Genomic DNA, 16,508 nt, shown 5'->3' with positions numbered 1-16,508 from the left:
TTTAAATTAGATCAGCAGGTATGTATGTCTAGATCATGGTGCCCTCCCAGTTAAATCTAGCACCAACAGGAATAGATCAGTTCTGCCCCATTTCCTGCTGCGTCTGTCAAATAAGGACTCTGACGGATCATCGAAGACACTGTGGTAACTTTTACAGCCCTGTTATTATCAGTTTCTTTCTCTTCTCGTGTATGGATAGTTAACAGCTTGTCGTGCATTATTGATGCTGGCAGATATACGCAATGAATAATGCACGAGACACTTAAGTTGAGCTTTTTGGAAGACGCTTCCATGTGGGATCCTGTTAAACACAGAGGAGTATCACAGTCAGGATGAGTCCCAGCAACACCTCCAGCACCATGGAACATGTGAGCGTTGAATTTTTTAACAACAGAAAGATTTCTAGGATGGCAAATATCACTGAGTCACTGCTAAATATTTCAGTCAGTTCTCTGTTAAGGGATGTAAACAGCCTTTCATGTGAGTCTAGGGTCAGAAGAAACGGTAAGAATGCTGTGTAAAAGTGCATTAAAATGGGACTTGCTTTTTTGATGTGTTTTTTGTTTTGTTTGTTTTAAAGGGCGCATATGGCTTTTGTTGTGTTCTGTCATGTAAGTAAAGTTCACTATGATAGCTTTGCATTTACATGAACAAACAAAACCTTTATTTTCATCCTATAAACCATTTTCATGTAAACAGGCTGAAACTTATGTCACACAAAGCAGCATCACTCACTTTGGCCACTTTTACACAAAGATACCGGGAAAAAGGCGAGATGATGATCCCACCTTTTTTCCACTGCTGACCAATTTCCGCAGCCGAGCCAAAGGAGTATCAAAGTTGAGACAGGCTGGACTTTTACACAGCGGACCTGGGTTCCGGAATCAAAGGGGTGGTGATGCAGCGTATAGTGTGACGTATAACTTGTGCCTCGGAAATACTCTGAGCATAGCGATGTTACTAACCTCTCCAGAGTCAGTCCGTCTTTCACCATTCCACAAATGTTACCATGGATAGAGTCCTCTGCCCGAGTGACAACAGCTCACAGATCTCGGCGTCTCCTCAGTTTGACATCTTTGTGGCTGCGTTGATATGTTTGTTTACTGTACATGACCCACGCTCATTTTTAAATCCCTCTGGCGCAGGGGTCGCACACGTAATACGTCATCAAAACATCACATCTTGGTTGCAGAACAAGAGGTGTTCCTTTTTACATTGCATTCCATAATCATGACTCCACCTTTATCACAGCTCTGTTACTACTTCCAGAGGTGTTACAAAACTGTGATAAAGGTGGGACCGAATGTTCCCACCATTTAATTTTCACAGACGTCGTTCCGGAATAAAGACGAAATATTCCCATAATAGAAGCGCTGTGTAGAAGGGATTTATGTTGACCCACGGTTTCTAATTCCAGTCAAACACATGGTGTTTGAATGGTGCCCAATTGCAAACATCGACACAACTAAAGCTCATATTGTACATGAGAAGTACAAACTATAATTTTATATAGAATAACGAGAAAATTATAAAATGTATATCACAAGCTAAAAGTCACACAGCTGTAGCAGCCAAAGTCAAAAAGGAAAAAGACAAGCTGTTACTTTGTGAATCAGTTAATATTGTCAAGATTACACCATGAAGACAAATATCGAATCATCCACCACATGCCCCCCCCCCAGGCCCATCACTACAACCAAAACACCTTTTTACATGGGACTACTGAAAGATTCAATTGTCCGTTTTCACTAGAACAAACCTAAAACTCCAAAAGGGGGTTTTAGAAATGGGTGCAGTACTTACAGTATCTGCTGAATCCCACTAAAAGACAAACCAGTAAACCCACAGATGTGGACATGCATAACCTCACTGGCAGAGGTAAATAGGGAACTGGAAATGTGTGTGACCTTTAACCAGGAGTTCAACTTCTAACGCTGGTTTGTGGCGTCTAACCACCAAGGATTAAGTGTAACTAAAGCCTATGTTTAAAGAACACCAGAGGAAGTACTTAACCCTGAAGCACCAACTGAGAGCTGGTACTTAAATGTTCGAAAGCTCCCAAACCTGTTGGGAAGTAGGTTTTAGGAACTCAAACGCTATCTTTGCTGATGAAGTGACAGAATATTTTGTATCTTATGTTTTTTTAATTAGCTGAAAGAGGAGAAACTGACTTTCCTGCTGCGTTAAGAGCTTAGCTGTGACATTACACTCGCCTCCTCCTGTACTTGCACTTCCCACTTCCAAGTGGGGGCTTTAATCCAAATTGGCTGTGACGCCTCTGACATCCAGGCCTCCTGGTGACAGATCGGCTACTTCGACCGCAGAGACAAACTGAAACAGAACGGCCCTGGAGCTGTTGTTGAATTATTCATGCCATGCACGTGTTCCCACTCTACTTAATGACCAGGATGATTAGTACTTCCAAATAGCAGGGACATCCTAAACCCCCCCCCATTACCACCGGCAGCTCTCTCTAAAACCCAGCATCCTCTTCTCTGCCCTAATATTACACGATGCTCTTATTTGTACTGTCTCTGAACATGTATTTTTTATCCCTGGGGCTAAAGGCAACATCATATTAATGTAAATGGGGAATTTTTTGGAGCTAAAACCAAAAAACAAAGTTGTTTTCCATCTGATCCAGACAGTTTCTACTGTTGGAACTTACTGATTTTTAACTGAAACTCACTGTTGTGGCAGTGTTTGTTTTTTTTTTATTTCCTTTGTTCTTGAACCACTTTGAAGGAGTTGAAAGTTGGGCATCCATCAGTAAGTGATACTGCCACAGGTTTCAGGCACATTAACAATGTACAGTAGCAGCACCTGCAGTTTCACAGAATGAGTCAGAACTGGTGCCATGTGGCCCATAAATGTCTTTTCCTCACATCCCACACATGTAGAATGAGTTTTATGAGGGTGAATTAGCTAAAGCAGATGCAATCAGTAGATTAATTCACATTCTTTATCTGTACCATGGTGAGAATTTGTTAGCTGTTGTGATTAGGCAACAGTCTTAACACATATTTTATAGTAGGCAAACATAATAAAGTGTGGGTGGTAAAGCAGCTTCAAAATGGGAGTAAATGGAACAAAACTTTGGACATATTTATTCAATAGGGATTGAACAGTCCATTACACAGAAGGAATTATATGTGTGAGCAGATGTTCATATCCAAGAGGGCACAGCAGATATCGTCCCTGTGAAGTTATTGTCAGTACTACGCCTCAATCACTTTGGAAATCTCTTGTTCACATTTCAGGTTTTTTATCTCACTGGCTGACAGGCCATGAGCTATTGTTAAGGCGCTGTGTCCGGTGTCTTCGTTGTCATCATCATCTTTATTAGCAATTTCTTCAAACATCTTGCCCGATGAAATTATTGGTCGGATTAATTTCAAATTTTGTATGTAGCTTCCTTTGGGCAATGTATACAATGTTTGTTCACAGTTTTGAGAAATTCAGATTTTTTTCAACTTTAATAAGTTAAAAATTTGTGGATGTGATATTGTGCATCTTAAATGCATGTAAATAGCTAACTATTTCATCAAAGCGTTTGAGGCTCATTAATGTCATCATGTCATCAACATCCCCATCATCATTAATCATTATTGTTATCAATAATAATAATAATAGTAATAATGATAATGATAATAATAATAATAATAATAATAATAATAATAAAAATAATAATAATAAAAATAATAGATAAAATAAGTTTTGTAACCTTATCTGTTGTTGACTTACTCTTTATAGATACAGCAGTTAACAGTAAGTAAAGTAAGTACCATCTTGTCCAGGCACAAAGAGCCATAAGCTGCACAAAAATAAAACAGGCCCCACTTTCATCGCACATTTTGACCTGGATTTGAGGACAGAACTCTGCAGGCTCCCAAACACTGTGGAAAAACGCCTCCAGACAATCAAGTGCTTTTCATTTCATCTGCTCTGTCACCAAACGCATGGCGACTGCTGATGTGAGGGAGGAGAGACAGGAGCTCCCCCAATACACAGCAGCAGAGAGGAAGAAGGCAGGGTAGGGTAGGCGGTGAGCTGAGACGGAAGATCCTCCTCGTATGGAATAAAACTACCAGAGTCTGAGGCATTACTGTGGTCGGCTCAATCTGAAACCAGCAGGGTCTGAGCAGTGATCCAAACCAATTGGAGACCCAGAGGGAGGCTCCTCTCAGAAAATAAGACCATCCCCAAAAATAACTTTTCAAGCAAAGATTAAGAAATTTATTTTTGTTTCTAGAATATTTTAATTCAACCCTCAAAGACCGGATTCTGCTGCATATATTTTGTTTTTCTAACATCTGGCATTTAGTATCAAGTGCTATAAATCTTTGGATTCAGGAACATCTTAAGTTTGATACTTGCTCTGTCTGAGAATTTACCAGAATTAAAACAGTGATGGTAGTTTTTACCGTTAACAGCCATAAATGCATTCAGTAAATCACTGTTGGCAGGGCGGCTAATATAAGACACATAAGGTAACAAACTTGGCAAGTTCATGTCAGTTAACCAAACAAGAAAAATCCTGCACAATGACAACTTACACACTGTCACAAAACATGACATTTACTTTGGGTTTGATTAAGATATAGCCCACTGATAGAAACAGTACAGGAGCTCATTTCTGTAACCATAGTTGTAAATGTCAGTTCCTGTTGTTATATTGACCATCAACACTTTCACACACCATTTAGTCTGCCTTTAGCTATGACTGGGGGACACATTTGCTTTGGCGTCATTTATGCCACACCTTACTTATGCAGAATAACTACCACAACTGTTATTTCCATCTGTGGTTACATTGACAGTGACAGACCACAGCTGAAGTTGTTTTTCAGGTCTGGATTCTGTGGACGCCAATCCATCTGTGACAATGATATCTTTTGTTCCTTGAACCACTCTTACACAATTTGTGTCCCATGAATTCTGGCATCGTCATCTGGAAATGTCTCTTCAGAGAAGAAAAAGCCCCACTGATGTTCAGACCTGCTCATTCAGTATATTCAGGTTCATCTGGCCTCAGTTTATAGACGCATGAACCTAGAGCTGACCAATTGAACCAATCACAGGTCATCACACTGCCCCCACAGGACTGGACTGTAAGCACTAGGCATGATGGGTAATCGCTTCATCCACCTCTGAAACAGGGTCAATCTGGACTCTTCAGACCACATGACCTTATCCATTAAACACAGTCCAATCTTTATGCTTCTATCAAACTGATAGATGTTTAAGAAATGACAAGCTACTGCATCAGTTAAAGGATTAAAGAACCTGTTGAAGCCAAAACATTTTAATTATTGGAGCAATTATCCAAGGAAACAATCTTATGTATTTGCCTTGTTAAATCCAGGTTTTGACTTTTTGTATATGAGGACACACCACCCTTCACCTTTGGCTTCCAAAATGTTTTTAGTTCAGCTTTGACTCCAAGTGAACGTTTGACCACTGTGAAGACTTTCCTGAGACAGTCCATTTAAACATAACTGGGGAAAGTCTGAGGATCATGTCTTTTAGAAATGCATGTAAAGAAAAATGTCAGTTTTTCACGATGAACTCAGATCAAAATCAAACACCAGTTCAGAAGTTTTTAGAGGCTTTTTAGATACATGTCTAGTGACATGACTTCTGTCTTTATTTTCACCTTCAGGACTGAAATAGGATGTCCAAGTTAACAAAGAGGAAGTTCTTTGAACACAATCTGGGAAAGTTTACATTCTCCCGTTGCTTTGCTCAGCTGTTACTGGCTCAGTCCGTCCCTCATAGCAGCGACTCATGTTAGCGGCAGCTGTCATGGTTTCCCAAATGCTGATGTCAAAGGTCAGGGTGTCGCCCCCCAATGGACAGATTCCCATTTGAGCTCACATCAGATGCCAGGATCTGGTTGACACAGAGGAGCAAACAGCCCAGAGCTTGTTTTCACAGCGTTTTTCACTATATCAGCTACTTTTACTGCTGGTTTTATTACTTGCATCCGGAGTTGAAATGGACTGATGATTTTTTTCCAATACACAGTACCTTTCTGTCTTTTCCTCCCAGAAGACAATGAGCTGCCCAACTTTCTCTGCTCATTCAACCGATGAAGTTCCCACAGGGTCGGGGTCTCGTCCTCTCGCTCCGTCACCTCCATGTTCTCACAGACCCCCCCCTTAACCCACTGTTCAAACCCAACTGCTTCTGTCATCACACATTCAAAACGAAGGCATTTCCTGTCATGTATACAGCTTCCTCACACCCTGGGGTTGAATACATGACCGTAAAATAACTGCTTTAATGTACTTTAATTATCTAGGTGACTGAAAAATGAGATTTTGTGTGTGTGTGTGTGTGTGTGTGTGTGTGTGTGTGTGTGTGTGTGTGTGTGAATAAAGCTGACTGTATGCAGGAGTGAAAACCTTTGACACTGATAAATGTCAGCTTCACAGCAGCGATTCAGAGCAGCTTGCGCTTACAGTGGCTGAATTCATCCAGACGTACATGTAGGCCTGTTACAGAGATGGTCAGACTGGTCAAGTACTGCACAAATTTTGCAGTAATGCGCCATTGGAAGGTTTAATATGATAGAATAATGTAAGTCTAGGGTAAAAATGGTGAAAGGACACAGAATCTTACTGATGTGTTTGCCTTTTTTATCCCCTTATATTTTAATGAAGTGCATTTGTTATATCAGTTGTATTAGTAATTATCATTATAATTATGGTTTCTTTACAGTTTAAAGGCTGATTTCTGACCCTGAGTCATAGTTGAAGAACCCAGACAGTTCTCTGGGCTTTTAAACTTGTTTATGAGCAGAATAGTCTTCCATATCCAGACCTGTCAGTGCTGAGTACAGGATGCAACAGTTTCTTCCATTTCCTTCTCACAAAACAAAACAGCAAATGAGCAGAACCCAATTAAACACACTGTTCTTGTGAATAAGTCATGTCAGAACATAATTTATTGTAGAAATTAAAAAATCAATAAAACTTTTTTTCTTGCATCCCTTTTTTCAGTCATTATGTATAGGCTGCATTATGGTCGATGGCTTACAGGAATGTTTGGTTCAAACTTGTTGTGTCTTTGGATAGAAGCCACCTGTAGCTGCAGTTCTGCTGTTGGTCTAACATCCTGTCTGTCCTCCTCAGGGTCAGCTGTCTCAGGCACTCAACGGCCTTTCAGACCGAGCCACTGAAGCCAAGGAGTTCCTGGTCCAGCTCAGAAACATGGTTCAGCACATTCAGGTACACACACAGAAAACCAGCACAAAAGATCACAGCTCACACACCTGTCATGACACTGTGTTTGCTATAAAAATGACTTGAGACAGTTTGTGTAAGCAGCACATGTTCTGTTGTTAAGCACCTGTGAAACAGAAACAGCCTCAACATCATATGCGGACATTCAGGCTGATTCTCTGACAAATTTTTTATTTTTTTAAAATCTTGCTCCAGAATATATAGTTTCTGCTACTAGGGTTTCTCAATCAAAACAATGATACAACCCCCCCCCCCCCCCCCCCAAATAAATAAATAAACATGCTTTCTTGAAATTGTGAAGTCATGTGGGATCATGAGGTCATGTAAGTCACATCAGTTACATATTTTCATTTTAACTAATCATTTTGTCATTTTATTCTAATGAAATAGCTGCTTGTTTACAGCTAGTACATGTTAATCTTAGTAAAATGAAACAGACTGTTACTGTAGATGAAGTCATGGACATTCCTCGGAATGTGCATATTGTTGGAAACATTTGATATGATGAAAGTACACAAGTCGACAAAATATAAGACATAGGCCTGGAAAATACACTGATTAATCCATTTGTAAATCAGAAAAACATCAATTCAAACTGAAAATAGTGATCCATGAATTATCTTTCACCTGTATTTTTTAGTTATTATTTTTTTCATATTTATATTTGAGTATTTTGCCTTTATTTGATAGTGGCAATGGTGGACTGGCTGAGTTGAACTCAAACCTGGGCCCCGAGTTAGACTCAAACCAGGCCCGAGTTGGACTCAAACCTGGGCCCCGAGTTAGACTCAAACCTGGGCCCGAGTTGGACTCAAATCTGGGCACCAAGTTGGACTTAAACATGGGCCCAAGTTGACTCAAGTCCATGTTTGAGCCTAACATGGGCCTGTGTTGGACTCAAAACATGGGCCTCTGCCAATGCAGGTGAGCCACTGGAGCATCCATTCTCTGACCTGTTTGTTACCCCACCCCCCTAAGGGGAGACAAAGGGTATTGTTTTTGGTTCGGTTTGTTTATTTATTTATTTACACTTTAGCAGCAAAACTATTGGTTGAATTCGTACCAAACTGGGTTTATAGATTGCCAGTGACCCAGAATAGATGTGATTACAATTTGGGAAAAGTAGGTCAAAGGTAAAATTTTTGAATGAATTTTTAACTTCTTTTTTTTTCCTATTTACTTATAATGGCCTAAATTTGTCTATGCTGTCTATGTCTATGCTGACATCAGCACACACATAGACGTGATGACATTAGCTGGATCGATGCCAAAATAAGCTACAATATGTGTGAGGGGTGGGGTTTGTTGTGCCTGGCACCACTAGTTTGTATTGTATTTGAATTACAGTGAATACGGTATAAGACAGTTTCACCGCATGAAATTCATGATTTTTTCAGAATAAACAGCATGATTCTTGCAACACATTCTATAAAAATGTTGGCTTAGTGAAGCTTTGTAATGGTTCCATTTCTTTTCTCAACAGCTCTAGTTCAGGGCCTGAAGACACCAAATGATGAAGTGTTTCAGGTGTTATTTTTATCATTTTATTACATTCCTCTTGCTAAAAAGTTTTCAGGTGTGCATCAGTACAGGCTCTATGTTACATTTTGTGTTTCAAGATTCCGTGTGTGTTCTGTGATTAATTAGTATTTTCTGTATCCTCACAAATTTCTCTAATTTTGAGGATTGTATTCTATACAGTCTGGCCAAAAAAGGAACCTACCTGGATTTAACTCAGTAACTAGGTCAGGTCTGTCCATTGGAGAAATAATGCAGTGATTAATATGGCTATTTAACCCTTGAACTGATGCAGTCAGGAGCTTCTCTTTTCTTAAACATCCATCAGTTTTATAGAAAGCATAAAGACTGGACTGTGTTGAATAGATAAAGTCATGTGGGATTTTTTTGGTGAGGCTGTGTATCACCATTTCTCCATGTGATTGAAGGGTATTGATTCCCTGCCTTGGTGTCATGTGAATAAGTAGTTACTGAATATTGTTACTGCACATGGAGACAAAGTTGAAGATGTGATTAGAGGAGGTGAGTTGGATTTAATGCCCTCAGTGACCGTCGTTAGTCAGTGGACTTAAATGGACACTGCCGACATATACTGGAGAAGACGAGGCTATGAAACCAGTGAACGATACCAGGCAGAACTGAACGCACATGATATGGCTCAGTTTTCTGCAGTTTTCTGTTGCTGCAGTGATTTCAAGCGCCCACGTCGTCTGTTGGTGAGAAACTGGAGGAGACGTGTGACGATAGATATTCTTTACAGCAAATTTATCTCAGCCTCTAAATGGAAGCAGAGATGAGGGAATAGCATTTGAGCAGATCTAGTTTCACAGATCTAATATTTATAAATGCACAGGTTTTACTTTGATTTTAAAATGATCTGTATATGGGGAGACTAAAGAACATGTCAAAGCTCATACCTGCAATCATTTTAAATTGTAGTGATGTTCAGGGTTATACAAGTTCCTTTTCAGGTTTATGAAAAGATTAAAGCACTTGCATCAAAATTAAGTTTTTCCTTTAGCCCACACAGATACAGATAGAAACACACATACGTCAGTATTAACAACACATGGATGTAACTGCAGATAAATGCGCAAAACACAAGACTCTTGATGAAGACCTGCTGTACTAACACACACACACACACACCCTCTCTCTCACACACACACACACACACACACACACACACACACTGTTTTACTGTTTAATAGTTCTATCTATCTATCTGTCTGTCTGTCTGTCTATCTAGTTCTGAATATGACAGTCAATATGACAGGTGTCAAACAGCATTTTTCTGTTTGGATACTTCGAATTCTGTGTTTTTCTGAATGATGTATATTCCATTAAGATGTGAGATATACTGATATTATTTTAATTTTAAGAGGATGCGGACAGTTTTACACCACATTCAGATTATGCATCTCATTTCCAGGTTTTACCACAGGATACAATGCACAACTGCTGTTTCCAGAGACTGATGAATCCAAATAGAATGAGAAACACACCTACGGTTAAACATTATCACAGAGAATATCAACAAGTTTATGGATCTGAGTAAATACTGAAAAAATGACCTTTTTAAGATGGTGGTTGAAATAATGATAGAGGGACGCTGAGTTCACAAAAGCATGGCTGCATGTAAACAGCTTAATAAAGTTGTTTGGGGTTTTTTGCAAATTAGGGAAAAAACTGACTGTTTTGGGCATATATATATATATATATATATATTGTAATCGTTTTTCCATTATTTGCATATGCTTATCCTTCAGGAGAATGGAGTGGAGTTTGAGGCGTGTTTGGTCGCACAGTGTGATGCCCTCATCGATGCTCTGAACCGGCGTAAGGCCCAGCTGTTGGCCCGGGTCAACAAAGAGCATGAACACAAGTTGAAGGTGAGAAAACACAACCACATGGGTGATAGGATTCCAGCACCATACCAGATTTCCAGTGTGTGGCGATCAGCAAGGGGGGAAATGCAGGAATTATCATGCGTGCAAAAAGATTGGAGCCAGTACAATATCAAGGGCTCCAACCTGGGCTATGATAAACCTCTCACTCTCAAATAATGGCTTTTGCTCCCAAGAAGTCCAATTACAGCTACTAGCCAATCAGTAGTAGAGCAGGGGTGGGTCTTGTGGAGATGAACTGGTTTGGCGGCAACAACTTCAGAGTAGCCAACTTTACGTGGTGATGCTGGGAGAGATGGAAGGCAAGCAGATGAAGAGTGATGAAGATGTCCTGCAGGTTCACAGGCGACTGAAAAATGAATGGCTTTGGGTGTGGATAGAGGAGGTGGGAATGGATGGAAAGCCTTACAGCAGTTGGTTCAAAAACTTAAGACAGCTGGGTGTTTGTTTTTGTACATTATGCTCACGCACATTGAAATATGTGGCGAGCAGTAAAAAAAAAAAAGCATGAAGCTGACTCTAGCCATAGAGCTGCTGCACATGCGTCAGAGTCCTGCATAGCGTCATGCGAGGAAGGGTAAAAAAACTAAGAATTTTCATAGGTATGGCTAAAACCAAACGAAATGCAGGTGGGGCCGCGGGCAAGGAAGTGAAAAAATAAAAGAAGATTCGTGGAGGAAAATAATTTGCAGGACATTTAATGATGATGATCATCTAATTTTGCTGTGGTTGATCCACAGTCGCTTTGTTTTATTGTGAAGTAAGCTTCACCTCTGTTTACATTCACATTACATATCTCGTTTTCAATGACCGATCGTGTTATCGAACAAAAAATTCACATCTGTTCACTCATAGCGGAGCACGATTTGGCATTCACTCTGTCCCAGCCCATTGTGAGCCTCAGCAAAAAATTAGTAGAAGACAAAAATACACTTCCTCATCTGTCACTCTTCCAACAGGCATCCAGTTGTTTTGCTATATGTTATATGTTATTAGACATGGCATTGCACCCCAGTTTAAGAAACAGGTGGCAGACAAGCTGCACAACTACCCCTTCTCATTAAATATTGATGAAGCCACATAAAGCTGGTCTTGCACATTTTAAAAATGTGTTTGTTCAAAATTATTCTAGATATAATTACTTGTCCAGTGTGAATTAAACAGCAGTGGAAAATCATTATTATTATTATTATTATTATTATCATTATTATTATTATTATTATTATTATTATTATTATCATTATTATTATATGTATTAATGTTGTATTGGCCCCGTAAATATGGGGAAGTGAAAACCCAAACTAAGCGTTATTCCATCACCTTTGAAAGCTCAGTTCATACTTCCTAATGCAGATCTAGCAGAATTGCGTTGTATTTGGGCAATACTCAGACAAGTAGTTTCCATCTGAAATTGCATGAAAAGGAACTTTAGGTGCTATAATTTTCAAAAATTTTCTTGGGGGAGGGCCGACCAAACCCCCCTTTACGTGATGTATATTCAGTGTGAGTTGGGTGGTTTAGGAGCCACAAGACTGCAGTCCTGCGAATTGCTGGATGTAGGCCCACCAGCAACCCATTCCACATGACCTGACCTGACGAAAAATTTTCAGGCTTGACTTTTTTTTTGCAATCCCCCCTGAAACCACACACATACAGGCTGCTACATCTACAAGTAGAAAAACACAGATCAGTGCTGGACGCTATGACCACAAAGCTTTGGGAGCTCCTCTTTCATGATGTATCTCCATTCTTTGCATGACTGGGTTAAAGGTGTGCGCTTATTCTCCTGTGAGGGGTCACAGGATAGAAAACAATGCACTTTTATTATGTACGTAGTGAAGGGATTGGATACAGTAGGATACGGTAGGAGAGGAAATCAGTATGAATGAAACACCTGCACAATGTCAGTTTGTATATCTATCTATCTATCTATCTATCTATCTGATAAATGAGAAAGTTGCCAATAATTATTTTATAAATTATTCTTTTCAAAATAAAATATTAAATGTATTAATAGTTGAGTCGTGAAGTTCTAAAGGTTAATGAGAAGGGTACAGTTAATGTAGTTATCCTTTCAATATACTCTGTATAGTACACAAGAGTTTAACAGATAACAATTTTACAATATTTTATCATTTTCTTGGTTTGAATTATTACAGCCATAGTGTCAGCCATGCTACAGTATGATAAATGAAAAAATTTCTCTTGTAGAAGTCATTTGCCCAGTTTATACCATAGGCCTATATATGTACCAATCTACAGGGTGTCCCATAAGTCTCCATACATAGGAGACATAATACATTCCATACATATATGGTTCTAACATGTATTTCTTTATATTTCTTCTTTATAGTTCTTCAGCAGACACGCATTGAAATGTGTTCCCGACAAAATGGCAGTCATATAGAGCATATTATATAAATAAAAATGGTTTATGTCAAGAAACGTTTATTTTTCCTATGTATGGAGACTTATGGGACACCCTGTATATCATCCACCACTAAATCCAAATGGGTCAGAAATACAGCCAAGACTTTCATCTTGGCATGTTGTTCGTTCATATTAATAGAAACATTGGACCAAGAAGTGACAAATCTGTCAAAAGTATGATGCAAACTAGAAGCACTCGGAGAGTGCAGACCTCCGCCAAGGTAGATCAGTGGGCCTCTGTGGCCCCACCACCACCCCCACCCCTGATCACCACCAAAATGTAATCATTTATTCCTTGTGCCAGTATCAACATTTCCTGAAATTTTCATCCAAATCCGTCCATAACTTTTTGAGTTATCTTGCACACAGACAGACAGACAGACAGACCAGCGCCGGCAAAAACATAACCTCCTTGGCGGAGGTCATTGCTAATATAGACATGTGCACATATTTATGATGGTCAGATATAGCAGATTCTGATTCTGAGCCCTAAGCCATCACGTTTTTCATTTCATTTCAACACATTGGTCAGTGAACGTAACCAAGGAGGAGACGATGTACATTTGTGTTGTACACCTTCCAATTTCACGGCTGAAAGCTCTGTAGGATGGAGCCTTCACATGTGTTGGTCAGGAGCATGTCCATGGTAACACGTGAGCACACATAGAAGAACATATACATAAATACATCCTCCCCCTCATTCATATATTAAAGAAGAAATGAAGAGGAGCGGAGTGGAAATCACTGAAGTTCAGATTTATCCAAATGCAAACGCCATATTTATAAAATCACTATGTTTAGTCTCTGTCAGGCCTGCTCTGTATCTGTACCAACTACTACCTGTTAGTTGAAGGTAATTAATGCAAATTAACTTTCTGTCACTTAAATCTCAACGGGGTGTTAAATAATCTAATACATTCAAGCCTCTGGGCTCAAAACCCCAGTGTGGCCACGGCTGTAGGACACCAAGGATGAACATGAACCCAGAACACTTTCCAGCAGCTGAAAATATGTTTTTATTTAAATAAAACGGCAGCATTTTCCAGGAATTTCTTTATTACATATACTTCTGACCTTCTGCCAGTATGTGGTGGTGTTTTTACCTGAGACCCTGTCTTTTGTGTGGATTCTCCATCCCCCTCCTGTTTTACTGTGTTCAGGACATTTGTGGCTGAGTTTGTAACTGTAGTGTGTAGACCTTTTATATCCACTGTACATTACAGACCTTTAAATTGCAGCATTTTACAATTATCCAACTGCACAGGCTGATTGTGACTAATTATATGTCTGTTCAAAATCTACACATTTGGACACACAATGTAGTGTAGTGTTTGAGACATTATAAAGTTTGAGTATAAAGCTGCATTCAGTACAAATACTCAAGTAAAATGTGTTCTGTTAATGATACCTGACTGTTGCTGTTCAGTGGGTGTGTGGAGGGTTTATGGAGGCACTTTCACACTTACAAGAGGAATCTGAATGTGTCTGCAGATCTGATAGAGCCTCAGTGTAAAAGAAACATTTTTATTCTGTGAGGAATCTTTTTCCCGTCTTCCTTGGGAATCTGCGTGACACTGCCTTCATCACAGGAGTTTCTCACAGAGTCGATGATGTAAGAGGACTTTCATGTGTTTAGTGTCTCTCATCTGACAATCCCTCCAATATGATGGGAAAGGTAGGGAGGGACTAGGCTGGTTTTTATGGGATGCTCTCTGCTTCATTAGCACGTAGCTTTGCAGTGCAGATCCAACTACAGCCAGAACTGAAGGAGATTCATTTTTGTCCTCGTGAACCCATGAAGAGAATGTGAAGTTTGCATTTTGAGCTTCTCAAATGTAGAGGGCCAAAACATTGATGCCAACTTAGCACTTTTGTTGCTAGATTTTGCAACTTTTCAGACTACTCTAGCAACTGTTTTTTTTTCTTTTCTAAAAGCATCTAGCAACAAATTTAACTACTTTGTTTGGAAATATTTCTCAACTTTTGAAAAGTGACTCAAAGGGCAAGGCACGGGAAGGCAAATTTATTTGTATAGCATAATTCGTACTCAGGGCAATTCACAGTGTTTTACAAAAATGGAAAAGAGACAGGTTGAAAACACACAATTAAAACCTAATCAATAAAACATAAATAATAATCAATTAAAATAAAGTAAAAGAGAAGAGTGCAGATGGAACCCTTTCAGTTGTTCTATGCACAGTTGAACAGAGCCGTTTTCAGCCTGGACTTAAACATTGTCAGGGTAGACGCCTGTCTCACATCATCAGGAAGACCGTTCCAGAGTTTAGCTGCATGGAACTGAAATGCAGCAACTGAAACGCTAAAATACACACATTTTTCCTCTAAATGACACTAAATGATTTTCTCAGTCACGGTCATAAAAACATACAGTCTGTTTGCCTAGCTGTGAAAGTCAGTGTTTCCAACTTAGACAGTTTGTTGGTATATTTAGTGATTTTTCAGACCCCTCTCAAGACTCTATCAAAAAAGCCACTAGCAACAAATCTATCACCTTTTTCTGGTGCTCTTGGATGTGAAAACGCATATCATTTTTTGTCTAAAACAAATCATTGCACTGAATATAAATCAGTCCCACTGACATAGACAGTTTTCTCTATGGGTTCTTTTTGGTCCATTTAGATTGTTGATGTAGACTGAAAATTAAAAATGTCCTGTTTAAAAATGTCCATGTTTTACTGTGACTTGTTGTAGTCTCCTAAGTGGACCGTATGGTTAAAAACCAAACCAAACTGAATAAAATGAAGAGGAAAACTGAACAAACCATATAAGAACTAACCTAAGTAGCTGGTCCACAGTGTCTCTTTTGGATCACTTTAGCCGGTCTCCAAGCCTAGACAAAGGAGGACGGTTGGAATTGGGACATTAAAAAAATAAGAATTGACAGTGTAGTTCATTTATCGTTCTAAAAATATTTGGGGTGTTTTTATACTCACTTTTTGTCACTAACACAATGTTATTACTCTCTCCTACACTGTTCATTACAATTACATGCACATTTACAATTATACAAATTAGTTGATGTCATTTAGCAACTTCTGGAAAGTCTTGACTTTTAGGACAGACAATAGATAGTTTAACTACTGAGGAGTTGGACACACAGGACCACAAAATCCCTTAGTGTCTCAAAACAAAGAGATGAGCGAATGCTAACAAAAATCAGCCTCATATAGTCAACACACTGGGAACTTTTGTATTATTTTAAACTCGTTTTTACTGCCCCTTAAATTGTTATGCAGTCCTATGTCTTGATTCATTTTGTGACTGTCCAGACTGTGAACATTGCTCATGAAGGACCACAGAGCAGGTGGTAGTTGGTGGTATTTCTTGGCTTGTGTTAATTTATAAATTAAAATAAATAAATATAAATTATAAATTTGGAAGGTCA

At 39.2% G+C, this 16,508-nt stretch overlaps 1 protein-coding gene across 2 annotated transcripts in view; it reads left to right on the top strand.

Annotated features, from left to right (window-relative positions):
* The window catches only part of trim9 (tripartite motif containing 9), a 62,020-nt gene that overhangs the window by 13,014 nt on the left and 32,498 nt on the right, over window positions 1-16,508 (top strand). For both annotated transcript variants that reach the window (XM_030127084.1, XM_030127083.1), the window contains exons 2-3: window positions 7,137-7,232; window positions 10,535-10,657. In XM_030127084.1, the coding sequence (XP_029982944.1) occupies window positions 7,137-7,232; window positions 10,535-10,657 (219 nt within the window). The remainder of the gene's footprint in view (window positions 1-7,136; window positions 7,233-10,534; window positions 10,658-16,508) is intronic.

This window comes from Sphaeramia orbicularis, chromosome 22 (assembly GCF_902148855.1).
Source record: "Sphaeramia orbicularis chromosome 22, fSphaOr1.1, whole genome shotgun sequence".
Taxonomy (NCBI): domain Eukaryota; kingdom Metazoa; phylum Chordata; class Actinopteri; order Kurtiformes; family Apogonidae; genus Sphaeramia; species Sphaeramia orbicularis.
Note: the sequence above shows the minus strand (reverse complement) of the source record. Positions and strands in the feature narration are given on the sequence as shown.